The 19,182-nt window shown below is 45.0% G+C and overlaps 2 protein-coding genes across 3 annotated transcripts in view; one reads left to right on the top strand and one right to left on the bottom strand.

Annotated features, from left to right (window-relative positions):
• The first annotated feature begins 1,024 nt into the window (after window positions 1-1,024).
• Window positions 1,025-16,368, top strand: arpc5b (actin related protein 2/3 complex, subunit 5B). Its single transcript, XM_014123559.2, has 4 exons — window positions 1,025-1,307; window positions 12,442-12,514; window positions 12,743-12,919; window positions 13,303-16,368. Exons 1-4 carry the CDS (start codon window positions 1,168-1,170, stop codon window positions 13,363-13,365), a joined length of 453 nt encoding a protein of 150 aa, XP_013979034.2. The 5' UTR covers window positions 1,025-1,167; the 3' UTR covers window positions 13,366-16,368.
• A 77-nt stretch (window positions 16,369-16,445) lies between these two features.
• hmcn1 (hemicentin 1) overlaps window positions 16,446-19,182 on the bottom strand; it is a 240,393-nt gene continuing 237,656 nt past the window's right edge. For both annotated transcript variants that reach the window (XM_045687880.1, XM_045687881.1), the window contains one exon: window positions 16,446-17,939. In XM_045687880.1, coding sequence (XP_045543836.1) covers window positions 17,573-17,939 — 367 coding nt within the window. In that variant the 3' untranslated portion in view covers window positions 16,446-17,572. The remainder of the gene's footprint in view (window positions 17,940-19,182) is intronic.

Here is a 19,182-nt window from a genome sequence, read left to right as displayed (position 1 = left end):
GCCTCACATATAGTATATCGTTTGATCATTGTGGTTCCACAGAATGAATTGTGAGCAGGGCCTCAAAAAAGTTTTATATACCAGAGCTGCTAGAAAAGTTCTATATATTATTGATACAATGTAGCGATTGTTTGTGAGAATGCCAACAGGTGTGGTTCTCGTGGCGGAAAGATTCTATTGGTGAAATGTTCCCGTGGGGATTGCCATGGAAGCCAAGAAGGGGAGTGGGGTGTGTGTGTGCTCAAACACACATGCATGTGGGGGTCTGGGAGAGGAAGTGTGTCCATCTGATGAATGGGCATGTGCCTGAACTCAATTTTATACACTAATTGTAGTCTCACCCATTAATTTCTAATGACCGGTCATTTTTGACCGGGAACACCAAGGGTGTACAAAAGATCAATAAAACACCAAACATTTTATGAAAATCATCAAAATGTATTTTGTGTGTTCAGATGCCCTGTGTGGACAAAGTCATGGAACCTTATGACAATCAGATTAAATTAACTACATTTTTCAGAGAGAAAACGTCTATATCGGTCCAATTCGACCGGAACACAGCAGGAGGGTTAAGGACTACGAAAACTTCTATTCGATCAAATAAACTTCACGTAGCAAATAAGTCATAATTTTTTTGTTGACCAAATTCCACGCTCTCATTGACCTACATACAAAAACTGCTTGCTTGGTGGGCGAAACAACACAAAAACGCCACCTGCTGGAGGGAGACAGATTTTCTGCCGAGTTGGTCCTCTCTCTTCCTCCTTTTTCTCTCTAATCCCATCTACATTAAGACTTCCGGTTTTCAATTTTGCCTTTAAAATAAAAGTCCACGGTAAAACGTAAATAGGTGTATGATACAAAATCAAACATTTGTTTGACATTAGAACATGTTTTAAAACCCAAATGTCACTTAAATATGAACAAATAGGAATCACTATTAATGTTTGGCAATTCTTTTTCATATATCATGAATAAATACAGGATATTGACACTTTCATACTGTTACGTGAGATACTTTTATTTAGAAAATTGTCGTTTTTGGTGTTGCTGACGAGACGCTGGTGAGAGGCAGGAAGAAGCCTCCCAAACTAGAGCTGTAAACGGCATATTTTATCACTAAATGTCATTATTTTGTATCTAAAGAAGGGACATAAATTTAGCACAATGTCGAAGAATACAGTGTCTAATCGATTCAGAACAGTAGACGTTGACGAATACGACGAGAACAAATTTGTTGACGAGGAGGATGGAGGTGAAAATCAGCTGGGTCCTGACGTGGCAGAAGTGGACTCGCTAATCAGACAATATCCTTTTATCTAGCTAGCAAAGCAAAGCAATGTTTTTTGTTTTTTTGCTCATTTGGCCAGTGTATCTGCCGGTTCGTTTGCATGCATTAGTGTTGGTGCTGCTGTAAATATGGTGCCAAGCGCCATCATGTCTCAACTGGCGAGGTGTGGTAGGGTTGGCAGCTGGCTAGCTTGTTATCTGTCGGACTCACTGAGGTATAATAAGAAGGTCTGAGTATATTAGGACTACTTGATATTGCTTGATTGCTAGATGATGAAAGCTGGGATAACATTGTTGAGAATGGTTCTGCCTGTTTTGGAAACGATATGAATGACAAGAGTACACGCTATTTCAGATGCACCAATTGATGTCAAACGTTAATACTCGTCTAGATTCAATTTGCCGGGAAGTGTAAATGTGCACAAGTTAGTAAACTCGCTGTTTCGTATGATTGAGGCTACTTATCTACAAGCATTGATAAGGATTATTGGGGTCAATATCAATTCAATTTCAGCTCAAGATAACCTAAGTACCCCAATGAAGAACCCCAACCCTGTTTGGTAGTCACATTCCAGGGATTGTTTTACAACTCCTCAGAAAAGGGATATAACTAGCCGTTGGTTCCTTTAGATTCCCTCATATACCCTTCAGAGTAAGTTTTACGACAATGTCATCTGAGGCTTGTGATAAACATTGAATGGGGAAGTGGAGTTCAATGCCTTATAAGTCAGTAGCAGCGGGACGAATCTCTCTGCAGAACTTCCTGTGTGAGTGTTGAGAACCCGGCTTCACAAGGGGGCTAAAGGGGCCTTGCCCCCTCTGTTCAAATTTTGTACAGCCTCAGTTTTTTGTTTTATGTCCCTAACGTTACATAAAAAAGAAATAAGAAGTTCAAATGATTGAGTGACAGGTTGGGGCAAAAAAAATCTATCTGTGCTGTCAAATCATGCTGAATACAACAGGTGTAGACTTTATAGTGAAATGCTTACTTACGAGCCCATTCCCAACAGTGCAGAGTTAAAAAGCAAGACACACATTTGCTAAATAAATAGAAAATAGTAACAATAATGCTCTCAATGGTGCAGTTGTAGAACTTTGAGGATCTGAGTGCCCATGCCAAATCTTTTTATGGACACCGAGAAACTTGAAATTCTCGACCTGCTGTACTACAGCCCCGTTGATGTGAATGGGGGTGTTTGGCCCTCTGTTTCCTGTAGTCCACGATCAGCTCCTTTGTCTTGCTGATGTTGAGGGAGAGTTTTTATTTTGAATTTTTTTTAAATGTTTTTTTTTTAACCCTTTTTCTCCCCAATTTCGTGATATCCAATTGGTAGTTACAGTCTTGTCCCATCGCTGCAACTTCCGTACGGACTCGGGAGAGGCGAAGGTCGAGAGCCATGCGTCCTCCGAAACACGACCCTGCCAAGCCGCACTGCTTCTTGACACAACCCGGAAGCCAGCCGCACCAATGTGTCGGAGGAAACACCGTACACCTGGCGACTAAAGTCAGCGTGCAGGCGCCCGGCCCGACAAAGGAGTCGCTGGAGCGCGATCCGGCCGGCCAAACCCTCCCCTAACCCAGACTACACTGGGCCAATTGTGCGCCTTCTCCCAGACATGGCCGGCTGTGTCACAGCCCGGGTCTGTAGTGACGCCTCAAGCACTGCGATGCATTGCCTTAGTCGGCTGCGCCACTCGGGAGGCCCGAGGGAGAGGTTGTTGTGGATCTTTTGGAGCGGTATGCAAACTGGAGTAGGTCGAGTGTTTCTGGGATGTTGATGTGAGCCATGACCAGACTTTCAAAGCCTTTCATGGTTACAGATGTGAGTGCTATGGGGCTATAGTCTTTTAGACAGGTTACCTTGGTGTTCTTAGGCACAGGGACTATGGTGGTTTGCTTGAAACATGTAGGTATTACAGACTGTGTCAGGGAGAGGTTGAAAATGTCAGTGAAGACACTTGCCAGGTGATCAGCACATACTCCAAGTACCCGTCCTGGTAATCCGTCTGGCCCTGCGACTTTGTGACTGTTAACCTGTTTAAAGGTCTTCCTTACATCGGCTGCGGAGAGCGTGATCAAACATTCATCTGGAACAGCTGGTGCTCTCACGCCTTGGTTCAGTGTTGCTTGCCTCGAAGCAAGCATAGAAGGTGTTTAGCTCGTCTCGTCGGCTTGCTTTACTGAGCAGCTCTCAGCTGGGTTTCCCTTTGTAATCCGTGATAGTTTGCAAGCCCTGCCACATCCGACAATCGTCCGAGCCGGTGTAGTAGTATTCAATCTTAGTCCAGTATTGATGCCTTGCCTGTCTGTCAGATGGCGTAGTAGGATTTCTTATAAGCGTCTGGATTAGTATTCTTCTTGAAAGCGGCAGCTCTAGCCTTTAGCTCAGTGCGGATGTTGCCTGTAATCTATGGCTTCTATTAATGAAGCCGGTGACTGATGTGGTATACTCTTCAATGCCATCAGATGAATTCTGTGTAACTAGGATCTTCTCATATAGATCTTGTCAGCACAATGGACAGAGCAAGCCATGGTGTGTCTAGGGGGGCTATGGAAAGCCACTGGGCGGTTAGGTATGATTCCTTTTGGGTTTCCATAAAAAGTGGGAAAAACGCTTCTCATGTCTGTGGTAAGCTAAGTGAATAACGTCATACACCTCCGCCTGTAATATTTGCTTTTGATTTATAAGGGCGGGGTCAAGTTCGGGAGAGAATGCTCTAGTCTTGGATGATATACCGGGGCATTTCAAAATATCGTAGGATTTTCAATACTATGCCACTGCTTATAACTGCTTATACGTTAAGTATAACTCTAAGACATTTAAGATGTGTAAAATAAATGATGTCCAGTTCAGGGGTCCAGCTTTGTATTTGGTTTGCTAAATTGCTACCTAAGTGGCTAGATTTCAAGATCAAGCTTCTTGGTTACAGCAGAGACATTCTAGCCTGAGTGCCAGTCTCTCTAGCTAACATTCCACTCCTTGTCATTGCCTTTTTCAAATATAAACATTCTATCATTAATGAGCTCGAGGAGAACAGCGGAATTGATCCTGATTTGATAGCCCTCACTGCTATCCTCCAATCACAGGGATTATCCAAATATTGGAACTCTTTCACTTTTTCTTCTCTCCACAGAACACCTTGTTTTCCAGTTGCTAAGCAACCGTTGTTTTTTGTTGTTGTCCTGATCAAACCAGTCTTGTCAAAAGTTACTAGCTCATTTCTAAATCCTCAAACTAAATACATACTGCAATTCCAACCACAAAACCTCTTTGCTTTGAGCCTCAAATACAACAACTTTCTTTGCCAACATCTAAATGTTTGTTTTTGACTTTGTTATAATTCTATTTTCGAGGCTCCACATGGAATATATAGAGTATATTAATGTTATTTCCAACAACCAATGAGCAACTCCGCCATAAATCCAGCTGCATATTGAATGTTGAGATTGCCGAAAGGCCAGTCTATTTGTCAGTGACATGGATGGCAAGGAGTGGAATGTTAGTTAAAAAGACTGGTAACCCAGACTAGAGACATTTTTAATGTCCTCCTGGATCGAGATCCTTGTTGCATAAATTGTATTATTTTAAATAGTGCCCCTTGTGTGCACTTCTGGTGATACTGTATACCCCGGTATGGTACGGAAACGATATGAACATCTGGATACCACCCAATCTGCTTCAACAAAGGCCCATGCGGGGATAAAGGTTATTGGACAGTGTTTCGCGCCTGGGCAAAGTGTTCATCTGCCTCTGGGCAACTGTTAATGACGTTCCTTTTATTTGCTCCGCCAATCTACATTCATGAACTTGTACCATGCTGGTCAGTATGTATCATGTGCTCGTTTGGAAAGTGCTATTCTGCCTGTCACATGTCCATTAGTTTGGGTGGTGTGTGCAGCTTAAGGGCCTGGCTAGAAATACTGAACTGTAATGATTTCAGTTGAAGGGAAAATGACCACTGCTGCGTCCTCACAGTTTTTATGAGGCTACTGCTTATGTGTGAGGAACGTCTCTCAAGCATCATTTAAAATGTCGACCAGAATAAGGGGAGGTTTGAGTGGCGAAGGCACACTATAGGCGCTTCTCTCTCCCCTATGGGCGCGTCTCTCCCCCCTATAGGCGCTTCTCTCTCTCCCCTATGGGCGTGTCTCTCTCCCCCCTATGGGCGCGTCTCTCTCCCCCCTATGGGCGCGTCTCTCTCCCCCTATGGGCGCGTCTCTCTCCCCCCTATGGGCGCGTCTCTCCCCCCTATGGGCGCGTCTCTCCCCCCTATGGGCGCGTCTCTCCCCCCTATGGGCGCGCGTCTCTCCCCCCTATGGGCGCGTCTCTCTCCCCTATGGGCGCGTCTCTCTCCCCCTATGGGCGCTTCTCTCTCCCCCTATGGGCGCTTCTCTCTCCCCCTATGGGCGCGTCTCTCTCCCCCCTATGGGCGCGTCTCTCTCCCCCCTATGGGCGCGTCTCTCTCCCCCTATGGGCGCGTCTCTCTCTCCCCTATGGGCGCGTCTCTCTCTCTCCCCTATGGGCGCGTCTCTCTCTCCCCTATGGGCGCGTCTCTCTCTCCCCTATGGGCGCGTCTCTCTCTCCCCTATGGGCGCGTCTCTCTCTCTCCCCTATGGGCGCGTCTCTCTCTCTCCCCTATGGGCGCGTCTCTCTCTCTCCCCTATGGGCGCGTCTCTCTCTCTCCCCTATGGGCGCGTCTCTCTCTCTCCCCTATGGGCGCGTCTCTCTCTCCCCTATGGGCGCGTCTCTCTCTCCCCTATGGGCGCGTCTCTCTCTCCCCCTATGGGCGCGTCTCTCTCTCCCCTATGGGCGCGTCTCTCTCTCTCCCCTATGGGCGCGTCTCTCTCTCCCCTATGGGCGCGTCTCTCTCCCCTATGGGCGCGTCTCTCTCCCCCTATGGGCGCGTCTCTCTCCCCTATGGGCGCGTCTCTCTCTCCCCTATGGGCGCGTCTCTCTCCCCCTATGGGCGCGTCTCTCTCCCCCTATGGGCGCGTCTCTCTCCCCCTATGGGCGCCTCTCTCTCTCCCCTATGGGCGCGTCTCTCTCTCCCCTATGGGCGCGTCTCTCTCCCCCCTATGGGCGCGTCTCTCTCCCCCCTATGGGCGCGTCTCTCTCCCCCCCTATGGGCGCGTCTCTCTCCCCCTATGGGCCTGTCTCTCTCCCCCTATGGGCGCGTCTCTCTCTCCCCCCTATGGGCGCGTCTCTCTCTCCCCCCTATGGGCGCGTCTCTCTCTCCCCCCCTATGGGCGCGTCTCTCTCTCCCCCTATGGGCGCGTCTCTCTCTCTCCCCCCTATGGGCGCGTCTCTCTCTCTCTCCCCCTATGGGCGCGTCTCTCTCTCTCTCCCCTATGGGCGCGTCTCTCTCTCTCCCCCCTATGGGCGCGTCTCTCTCTCTCCCCTATGGGCGCGTCTCTCTCTCTCCCCCTATGGGCGCGTCTCTCTCTCTCCCCCCTATGGGCGCGTCTCTCTCTCTCCCCCCTATGGGCGCGTCTCTCTCTCTCCCCCCTATGGGCGCGTCTCTCTCTCTCCCCCTATGGGCGCGTCTCTCTCTCTCCCCCTATGGGCGCGTCTCTCTCTCTCCCCCCTATGGGCGCGTCTCTCTCTCCCCTATGGGCGCGTCTCTCTCTCCCCTATGGGCGCGTCTCTCTCTCCCCTATGGGCGCGTCTCTGTCTCTCTCTCCCCTATGGGCGCGTCTCTGTCTCTCTCCCCTATGGGCGCGTCTCTCTCTCCCCCCTATGGGCGCGTCTCTCTCTCTCTCCCCCTATGGGCGCGTCTCTCTCTCTCTCTCCCCTATGGGCGCGTCTCTCTCTCTCCCCCCTATGGGCGCGTCTCTCTCTCTCCCCCCTATGGGCGCGTCTCTCTCTCTCCCCCCTATGGGCGCGTCTCTCTCTCTCTCTCTCCCCCCTATGGGCGCGTCTCTCGCACAAAAAATGTGTTTCATTGTGTCAATTGTTAGTCAGGTTTTATCAATGCCCCGTGAAATATATATTCATCAGTCAAATTACTGTTAATCTCAACATATTCCCCCATTCATTTAGAATGTTTGGTTATAGACATTTTTATCATTCATTAAATATAATATACATTCATACCATTCTCATTCTCCAAGTGGAAACGTTTTTTGGAGAGCTCACAAACTGCGCAACACTTTAGGTTTATTTAATTGCATTTACCAGTTTACTGTCAATTTCTTTGTTTGGAGAGCATGTGTCCGGTTTCTCTGTCATGTTTAATGTTGAGTGAACGCGCGCACTTCAGCGTGCATAGATATACCTGGCCTGCACGCCAAGAATAGGTGTGGCTAAATTGGTCTTTTGAATGCTGACAAGTCCAAACATTTTATATACACTACATGACCAAAAGTATGTGGACACCAGCTCGTCCAACATCTTATTCCAAAATCATGGGCATTAATATGGAGTTGGTCCCCCCCCCTTTGCTGCTTTAACAGCCTCAATTCTTCTGGGAAGTCTTTCCACTAGATGTTTGAACATTGCTGCGGGGACTTGCTTCCATTCAGCCACGGGCATTAGTGAGGTCGAGCACTGATGTTGGGTGATTAGGCCTGGCTCGCAGTCGCCGTTCCAATTCATCCCAAAGATGTTCAATGGGGTTGAGGTCAGGGCCCTGTGCCATATTGAAAGTCACTGAGCTCTTCAGTAAGGCCATTCTACTGCCAATGTTTGTCTATGGAGTTTGCATGGCTGTGTGCTTGATTTTTATACACCTGTCAGAAATGGGTGTGGCTGAAATAGCTGAATCAACTCATTTGAAGGCGTGTCCACATACTTTTGTGTAGTGTATATTTGTAAATATCAGCATAATCTTTGAAACACAGGCGCTGTGTAAAAAATCCAACACTTATTTGCACCTTTACCTGCCTGCCTCCTGCTAAATCTTTGTCCTTACTACTGCTAGAAGGCCCCTATGTTAGCCCCTGATACAGCACAGCGGAGATGGGCTACCAATTTCTTGCCAACCTGTATCTTCAAAAGCACTCAATGATCTCGGAGTCTCTGGATTTGAACTTTGTTTATAGTGTGATATAAGCAGAATTCAGTATAATTCCAACGCAAGAAACCCAAAATGTTTTGTCCCCTGGCCGATTTTCAACTGCCCCCTTAGTCACTTTTTTCTGCCTCCGGGTCTGCTGTGTTGGTGGGTGTAGCCAGAGATAATGGATATAATGATGAGATGCTTGTGTCTCCGCTCTAACAATGGGATTTGTTGTCCATCGAGCGGAAGGGTGGGCTGTCAAGCTCTCACCTATTCCTCTCTTTGGATTGGTGGATACATCTCGTTATTTGCATACTTATTTTTCGATGAGCAGTGTTGACGTTAACCTCCTGTAGTCAGTCGAGAGCGAGATGCTGTGCTAGCGTCATGAATATGCGAAGACGGCCTTGAATTTCTTCAGGGACAACAATGATATAAAGTTCTCAAAGTTACCAGGATGTCACATGTATCACCTTTATTAGGGATGCACGATATATCGGTGAGCATATCGGAATCGGACGATATTAGCTAAAAATGACAACATCAGCATCGGCCCAATGTCTAGTTTAACGCTGATGTGCAAAACCGATGTCAAAGCTGACGTGCATACCTATATACCTATATAACGTAGGTAGATGACGTGCATACCTATATACCTATATAACGTAGGTAGATGACGTGCATACCTATATACCTATATAACGTAGGTAGATGACGTGCATACCTATATACCTATATAACGTAGGTAGATGACGTGCATACCTATATACCTATATAACGTAGGTAGATGACGTGCATACCTATATACCTATATAACGTAGGTAGATGACGTGCATACCTATATACCTATATAACGTAGGTAGATGACGTGCATACCTATATACCTATATAACGTAGGTAGATGACGTGCATACCTATATAACATAGGTAGATGACGTGCATACCTATATACCTATATAACGTAGGTAGATGACGTGCATACCTATATACCTATATAACATAGGTAGATGACGTGCATATAACATTCGCAGAGTACGACCCTGCCTCACACAGGAAGCGGCGCAGGTCCTAATCCAGGCACTTGTCATCTCCCGTCTGGATTACTGCAACTCGCTGTTGGCTGGGCTCCCTGCCTGTGCCATTAAACCCCTACAACTCATCCAGAACGCCGCAGCCCGTCTGGTGTTCAACCTTCCCAAGTTCTCTCACGTCACCCCACTCCTCCGCTCTCTCCACTGGCTTCCTGTTGAAGCTCGCATCTGCTACAAGACCATGGTGCTTGCCTACGGAGCTGTGAGGGGAACGGCACCTCCGTACCTTCAGGCTCTGATCAGGCCCTACACCCAAACAAGGGCACTGCGTTCATCCACCTCTGGCCTGCTCGCCTCCCTACCTCTGAGGAAGCACAGTTCCCGCTCAGCCCAGTCAAAACTGTTCGCTGCTCTGGCACCCCAATGGTGGAACAAGCTCCCTCACGACGCCAGGACAGCGGAGTCAATCACCACCTTCCGGAGACACCTGAAACCCCACCTCTTCAAGGAATACCTGGGATAGGATAAAGTAATCCTTCTAACCCCCCCCCTAAAGATTTAGATGCACTATCGTAAAGTGGTTGTTCCACTGGATATCATAAGGTGAATCCACCAATTTGTAAGTCGCTCTGGATAAGAGCGTCTGCTAAATGACTTAAATGTAAATGTAATGTATATACCTATATAACATAGGTAGATGACGTGCATACCTATATAACATAGGTAGATGACGTGCATACCTATATACCTATATAACATAGGTAGATGACGTGCATACCTATATAACATAGGTAGATGACGTGCATACCTATATACCTATATAACATAGGTAGATGACATGCATACCTATATACCTATATAACATAGGTAGATGATGTGTATACCTATATAACATAGGTAGATGACGTGCATACCTATATACCTATATAACATAGGTAGATGACGTGCATACCTATATACCTATAATAACATAGGTAGATGACGTGCATACCTATATGACATAGGTAGATGACGTGCATACCTATATACCTATATAACATAGGTAGATGACGTGCATACCTATATACCTATATAACGTAGGTAGATGATGTGCATACCTATATAACGTAGGTAGATGATGTAATGATGCCACGTAAAATACAGCGCTACACAGAACAAAAGCAGAAAAATACTAAGCGCACATTTCCAATAACTAAACAAGTTCAAGTTGAGCAGTCATTTGAAAGAGTAAGAACATTTCAGCGAGACAACTCAAAGGTGAAATCCATTAACGCCAAGATAATGGAAGTCATTATACTGCTTGCTATGGGCGTCACGACTGACATTTGGACGAGCGACGTCAGCCCCATGAGCATGCTGAGTCTGACAGCACAATGGGTCGACGAGGATTTCGTACTGAGGAAAGCCGTATTGCATGCTCAAGAATGTGCTGGTTGTCATACCGCTGCTGCCATTTCAATGGCATTTGAGAACATGTTTGAAACATGAACACACTCCTAGCTCCATTTGAACAACTGAATGGAGAAATAAGCTCATCAACTGTGTCTGCAGCAGACGTGATACCTTCTGTCTTGGCATTGAAACGCCTCCTCAACAAAACTGCCCACACAGACCTTGGGGTTAAAACTTACAAAAGTACTCGAAGCTGTGAACAAGCGATTCGGTGGTATTCTCTCTGAGCCTCTTTACTGTGTCGCCACCATGCTCGATGCTATGTATAAGGACCGCTACTTCGATGCAGACAAGAAACAAGGTTTACGTGAAATGTTACATACACAGCTGGACAAGATGGAAACGGACACAGTGACAGTGCGCACCGAGGAAGAGAAGACACGGACAGACAGAGCTGAAACTTCACTGCTTGACATGTATGATGAAATCCTGGTTGAGAATGAAACGACTGAACAAATGAACAACGAAACAGCAAGTAAGTGAAAGAAATAGGTTTTGATTGTGTTTTACTGGTAATGGGGACATACGTAAATGCCAACAAATAACTTTTTGGTGTGTGTGTGTGTGTAACTTGTATTTAACTAGGCAAGTCAGTGAAGAACAAATTCTTATTTACAATGACAGCCTACCCTGCCAAACCCGGACGACGCTGGGCCAATTGTGCTCCGCCCTATGGGACTCCCAATCACGGCCGGATGTGATGCAGCCTGGATTCGAACCAGGGACTGTAGTAGCGCCTCGTGCCTTAGACCGCTGCGTCCGTGTGTGTGTGTTAACTATTTAACTGTACTAGAATGCTTAAAAGGCTGCTAAAATGTTAAATATCGGTATCGCCGTTTTTATTTGTTTTGGCAGGGAAAATATCGGATATCGGCCAAAAATGTCATATCGGTGCATCACTACCCCTTATATTTCTACAATTACATAATTTTGCAGACACTTATCCAGTGAGTCTTACAGGAGCAGTTAGGGTTAAGTGCACATCAACAGATCTTTCACGTCAGCTCGGGGATTCAAACCAGCAACCTTTCAGTTAACCGCTAGGCTTCCTAAGCATTATGAAACTTCTTTTAGATCAAATAACCGTCACGATTAAAAATAGCAATTAGTTTTTTTGTCTTGACCAAATTCGCCGCTCTCTCATTGCCCCCATTCAAAAATCCTCACTTTCCTAATAATTGATGATCTGCTTAACATGGACAGATTTTGGGCGGAGTAAACACTCTCGCTTCCTCTCTGGTGTAGCCGGGGGTGTTTTCATTCAGACCAAGACCTCAGCAAACCGTTTTAAAACGCTTTGCAGCGGAAAGTGCAGAATCCGTTTACTCCAAACGGAAAATGTTTTGCAACGAAAACGAGAGTTTCTATTGCACAAATTAATTCTGTTGGCTTCTGTTTGATTCCTTTTGGTTTGTAGTAAATACACCCCAGATTGCTTGTCTGTTTAGTAGCTACATACACTGAGTTGTCAAGTGTCTGATTGAATGTCACAGTTTGCTATCAATGTATTGATGTGATTTGAATGGCCATGTATTGATATGATGTAATGATTCTATTTTATTTTCAAAGACAAGGTTAGGGTTGATTGGACAGACAGTTGTTCTAGGACAGTGTTATAATCCAGACTACCAGATATTGTCCACGTTGCCTCCTTAACCCCTCTCTGCACAGGGAACCTGATGGAGGCCTTGCAGGCAGTCCTGAAGAACCCACCAATCAACACCAAGAACCAGAACGTCAAGGTGAGTCTAGACAACTCATTGGAAAAAGACTTACAATGAGCTGATATGTGTCTGACTTCCATTTAGGCCCACATAAACATTAGGTCCACCTAATGTATTTAGTAGAGACTTAGCCTACAGTCATGGTTCCTATGACTATGTCGTAGATTCTTTTGACCTGTTACTAAGTTGGGTTCCCTGGAGATTTCTTTGCGTACATTCTAGGGGAACTTTATTGTGTTTTGTCAGGACTGTGCAGAGGGCCTTGTGTTGAAGGTGCTGAGTGCCTTTAAGAGCAGTGACGTAGAGAAGGGGGTCCAGTCTCTGGATAACAACGGAGTGGACCTGCTCATGAAGTACATCTACAAAGGCTTTGAGACGCCATCGGATAACAGCAGTGCCGTCCTGCTGCAGTGGCATGAAAAGGTACTGCCATCGACACATCATCTGTTTTACTGTCCTTGTGGGGACCAAACAATTGATTTCCATTGAAAGTCCTATTTTCCTTAACCCCTAAACCTAACCCTAACTTCTAACCATAAACCTAACCACTAATCCTAACCTTAATTGTAAACCTAAACCCTAAGCCTAAAATAGCCTTTTTCCTTGTGGATACCGGTGAAGTATCCCCACTTGTCTGAACGTTCTTTGCTTTACTGTCCTTGTGAGGATAACAAAAACACACATGTAAATTAGACTTGATAAAAGTACTGCCATACACACACTAATTAGACTTGATAAACACAGTTGCATATGATAAGGTATGTAAGTGACATGGCATCCCTTCATTTCCTTCCCCTCTGTCCCAGGCTCTATCTGCAGGTGGCCTGGGATGCATCGTTAGAGTACTAACAGCCAGGAAGACTGTCTAACTAACAGAGGAGGAGAGGAGCCATGTTCTTCACAGCGACCGTCTGGTCTGGTGCATGTCCAGTAGGTCACAGAGGAGATCCCTCCTATCTGTCTCTCTTTTTAGATCTCACTTCCCTATGTCTCCCTGCACCCACCCACACACACACACACTAACACAGCTGTTTCACACATTCACCCAAACACATAAGACATGCCAAATTGGCATCGTTTTTAGTATTTTTACTCCATTCCTTTCCTTCCCTAGACTCTCAAACACACACCAGCACAATGCTACAGAACTCTTCTTATGTATGGCTTTGTTTCTCTCAGGAAAAAATCGATTTTATAACTGCTACTCTATAACTGCTACTCTTTTTTTTATTAAAGCTCTGTTAGGCTGGTGTCTTTGTTAAAAAGCTGATCAGAGAATTCCTGATGGAACAAAAGCTTAAAATTCCACAGAAAATTCCTAATTTGCCCTTCTGTGACCCGTGGGGGCAGAGGAAGGGAGGCTCCTGAAAAGCACAGCCAGAGATGGAGCGGGGTGGATTTGCGGGTGGGGGAAGTTTTCACCAGCAGGGGTGGACCAGCCATCCTGCCTGCCCTAGTTAGGGATTAATACCCACGATGCATTACGGCCCCCTTTACTACTAGCACCACTGTTATTAATCCTAGACTGTGTTCCTGTAAAAACACTACCCTACCACTTAGCTAATGTAAAGGGCATGCAGTCTAAGTGGTGTCCTAGTATGGGTTTAGTGAGATCTATGCCTATTCCACAGTGTTCTCTCACTCACTGAATCACGTACAGGGCGTTATCATGTCAGACTGTTGTAATATTGTTTAGTAAGGGATGCATTTGTAGTGCTTCCAGGACATAAGAATAGTTTCACTAAGGACTAGGGTTGCAAACTTTCAATAAATTCCCTGGTTTTCCAGAAATCGTGTTTGTAGGATTCCGGATTTATTCCCTCGATTCCGGGAATCCTCCAACCGGCATACCTAGGGAATTTATTTAAAGTTTCCAGAATTTTCCAACCCTACTAAGGACCCATTCATCTATGATTATTAGTATTTTGACTAACAGGGAATTTGCCTTGGATGTATTCTTCGCTCTGTCTCTGTTGGGCCACATTCCCTCACCAGTATATTTTGTATGCCATCACTGCTAGTCAATCATGGTGTATCTTTCAAGACGTATTATTTTAATTTAACTAGGCAAGTCAGTTAAAAACAAATTCTTATTTACAATGGCGGTCTACCGGGGAACAGTGGGTTAACTGCCTGGCTCAGGGGCAGAATGACAGATTTTTACCTTGTCAGCTCGGGGATTCGTTCCAGCAACCTTTCGGTTACCGGCCCAACGCTCTAACCACTAGGCTACCTGCCACCCCCACATTTAACCTGTGTTTGTTAAAGTGTCATGGTTTTTCTATTGTGATTTGTAAATGGCACTTTGGGTCTCTCCCTGGTAATTGATCAGTATTTTAAAAAGCCATCAGTGTACAAATCATTAAGAACACCTTCCTAATATTGAGTTGCACCCTCAGAACAGCCTCAATTCGTCAGGTCATGGACTCTACAAGATGTCAAAAGCGTTCCACAGGGATGCTGGCCCATGTTGACTCCAATGCTACCCACAGTTGTGTCAAGTTGGCTGGATGTCCTTGGGTGGTGGGCCATTCTTGATACATGGGAAACTGTTGCGCGTGAAAAATGAGCAGCGTTGCAGTTCCTGATACAAACCGGTACGCCTGGCACCTATTACCATTCCCCATTCAAATGCATTTCATATTTTGTCTTGCCCATTGTCTCAAGGCTTAAAAATCCTTCTTTAAATCTACACTGATGAGTGAAGTTGATTTAACAAGTGACTACAATAAGGGGTCATAGCTTTCACCTGGATTCACCTGGTCAGTCTGTCATGGAAAGAGCAGGTGTTCATAATGTATTGTACCCTCAGTGGGCTTGCATTTATTTTGTATAAGACCAAGTATTTGAAATATGAACCCAGGAATTGTGTTTGGTTGAAATACTAGCATGCATTAGGTAGGACAGTATTTTGTGGTGCACAACCAAACACTTTCCCTGGCTTTTGTGTCATTCATTGTGGGACCCAGAACTCTGTCTGCTTTATCTGCCTTTACTGGTAGATCACATTTGTTGCCAAAATAGCTGATTGCTTTTCTGAAAGTTGTCTGTTTTGAACTGAAACTGCTACTTACATCCATGTTCTGAGCAGCCCTTGGCAGGTGTTCAGATTGCTCTGTTCAGTTGACATGGGTTATCAGGACTTGCAGATAATGATGAAATATGTACTGTATCATGTTTTTCATGATTGATGACATAAATTAGCCCCGTTTTTAATATATTGACATGAAATTATGGCTTTTGCTCATTCTCGCTCTAAAAAAAAACCTTGCTACAGTGTAATTGATGAGAAGTAAAAATTGTCCGTACATTTTTTTTTTTAATGTTCTAATTATTTACGTTCAAATCGGTGTCTTCTGTTCATTCCTCCCAAGCCCTTATTGTTTGAGAATCACTATGTGTTTTATCTCTATATCCGAGTCACAAATGGCAGCCTATTCCTTATATACGGCACTGCTTTTGACCATAGCCCTATGGGCCCAGGTCAAAGTAGTGCACTATATAGGGTTATGGGCCCAGGTCATAGTAGTGCACTATATAGGGAATAGGGTTATGGGCCCTGGTCAAAAGTAGTGCACTATATAGGGAATAGAGTGCCATTTGTGATGCAACCTGTCTCTGTAATAAATCATCTATGGGGAAACCACATTTCGATTAATGATGACCTTTTTTAAAAAATAATGTGTGGGTTTCTTCTTGTTTTAATAATCTCATCAGTGGTGATACATTAGTATCTGTTTTTATAATTATGCAGTTGAAATGTTCAATTGCAAAAAAATTAAGGAACATATCAAACTGGTGTACAAACTGCCTTACTCGATAACAATATTCCTTTGTTTGTGATTAAATAATATAAAAGTTGTGAAAACAGATTTTGAAGTTGTGAGTTATTTACTGGTGAAAAGTAGTCTTGTGGTACAGCAGATAACTGGTCACAGAAACACCTCTATCATGATTGTATATCTTTTATTTTTTATAAAAATGTAATACAGTAAAATACAGTATAGAAATACATTACAAGAAAAAGCAAACACTTCTATACAAATCATAAAAATAGAATACATCTTGGTAACTGACTAAGGATGAAGTGGTTAAAAGAATCCTATGAACCTTTAATGTTGTGATTGTATTGAGTGTAATGAAGTAATGACTACTACTGTTCCCATCGGACACACTGGTAATGGAGGAGGAGTGTGTTGTGTACTCTGGGGATGAGGAAGAGGGGTGATTACCTGAGGTGGGCAAGAGTTTGACCATAGAGAGGATGTGATACAATGATGCAATGTCTATCTAAGTCTGAGTTTGACTGAGACAGCCAAACTCCTCTCGCCAACAAGACTCTACAGGCACCATTTCAGACCAATCAAATGACTTGCTCTGTTCTCCGGTCTGATGTCACAACATTCTGCGAGCAACCAGCCAAAGAGTTGAGCAAAGGAGGGAACTGACCCTTTTTTTGGTATTCAAGCACTTCCCAATAAGTTAATAGGTAGATGTAAATAAAGGCTAGCTAATGTTTCTTGTCTCTACCACTTTAAGCCTGAGGAGGGGAGGAAGACTACATTCTGGGCCAACGGTGGACTCATCATGGGACCTGGAGAAGCAGTCTGGGTCATCTGTAAATATCACAACACCTTGTGGACGGGAGAGGGCAGTGTAAAGTACAAGAGGGTCAAACAATTCATTCTAGATCCACAAAGCCTCTTAACATTGGAGAGAACAGGATTCTATTTAGGATATCTGGCCAATAAATAGATGTTTACTTCCATCCGAGGGGAACTCGCTATTCTGTAAACTTTTTGGTGTGCACCAGGGGCGAGTGTTGAGTCATTTCCTAATCTGCCTCCTGGGATTGCAGTGCTGTTCTCCTGTCCCACCTTAGTTCTCATATACAAACAGTCTTTTTCTACTAGTTCCCATTTACTTATGTGGCAGCTTTACCAACCAACCAACCACACACACACCCACACACACATACATCCACACACATGCTCGTTCGCAGTGGTGCTGCATACAGAGGTCGCAACCTTTTCAGTGCCCCCCCCCCTCCTTTTACACCGTCGTTTTAAAGTGCTCTCAGTAGGGGTAGGCGGAGACGGCGATGTAGACGATGAAGGTAGTCTGGTACTCGATGCCTCCGTCAGCGCTGTAGGACAGGGAGCGCACCTTCATCCTGAAAGTGTGGGGCTCTCGGAGGGCCTTGGTTGTGAACAGCACCCCTTTCAGGTTCTCGTCTCGCAGGGCGAAGGGCAACGTCACGTCCTCGTCCACCACCAGGAAGGAGGTCCGGGGGTGCACCACGCCGTCCTGCGTGTACGCCACCAGCCGGATCAGGTCCTGATTGGCCGCAATGCCAAAGGGGAGGGACAGCAGCTTGTACTCCAGTGCGTAAGGGCTCAGTGCACACTCCAGGTCGTTGGGAGGGCATTTCTTCAGACAGAACCTAGAACACAGAACACAAAACATGGATACTTCGCTAGGGTATTCTGTACTTAGGGCTCTATTCAATCAGATCCGCTTTAGCCGACATCCGCATAGCGTTAGAGCTGTCAAATACACAAGCGGCTCCTGGAATTATACCTAAAGGGGACATTGCCATTGGCTGCACTGAGTCACATTAACAGAAATCTAATGCAGTCTGTTTACAAGTTGGAACACTGGAAAGTGAGATGTAATCTACACCTTGATAAGGCTGATAGAAATCCTCAATTTCGTTTAATGATTTTCAGTTTGAGCAACATTATTTCTATATAGGCTACACCTTCTCATTCTGAACTTCTAACGTGAGTAGGACGGTTATGGCTTTGTGACAATGATCACAAGAGCAACTGCTTGCCAATTTTACAGCTCCAACATAGTTCCACCTCCGACACGGCCAAAACATCAGCTATGCGGGTGTCGGCTATCCCTGGTTAACACTTGATCTGATTGAGTCTAGGTCTTAAGTGCGTATACTGCATGATTCTTCAGACAAAATGCAACAAATGTATAGTAAACAACGTGCTGGAGAAGGTACCGGTATGCAAGTGTGTGTTAGTGGTTGTGTGTATGATGGTACGGCGCATTCGGAAAGTATTCAGACCCCTCGACTTTTTCCACATTTTGTTATGATACAGCCTTATTCTAAAATTGATTAAATAAATAAATAATCCTCATCAATCTACAGACAATACCCTATAATGAGAAAATTAAAACAGGTATTTAGATTTTTTGGGCAAATTCATAAAAACAAAGAAACTGAAATACCATATTTGCATAAGTATTCAGACCCTTTGCTATGAGACTTGAAATTGAGCTCTGGTGCATCCTGTTTCCATTGATCATCCTGAGATGTTTCTACAACTTGATTGGAACCTGTGGTGAATTCAATTGATTGAACATGATTTGGAAAGGCACACACCTGTCGATATAAGGTCCCACAGTGGACAGTGCATGTTAGAGCAAAAACCAAGCCATGAGGTCGAAGGAATTGTCCGTAGAGCTCCGAAACAGGATTGTGTCGATGCACAGATCTGGCGAAGGGTACCCAAACATTTCTGCTGCATTAAAGGTCCCCAAGAACACACTGGCCTCCATCATTCTTAAATGGATTATGTTTGGAACCACCAAGACCCTCCATTGAGCTGGCCACCCGGCCAAACTGAGCAATCAGGGGAGAAAGGCCTTGATCAGGGAGGTGACCAAGA

The sequence above is a fragment of the Salmo salar genome, chromosome ssa10 (assembly GCF_905237065.1).
Source record: "Salmo salar chromosome ssa10, Ssal_v3.1, whole genome shotgun sequence".
Taxonomy (NCBI): Eukaryota; Metazoa; Chordata; class Actinopteri; order Salmoniformes; family Salmonidae; genus Salmo; species Salmo salar.
The sequence above is the reverse complement of the archived record's forward strand: the minus strand, read 5'-3'. Positions and strand labels throughout refer to the sequence as shown.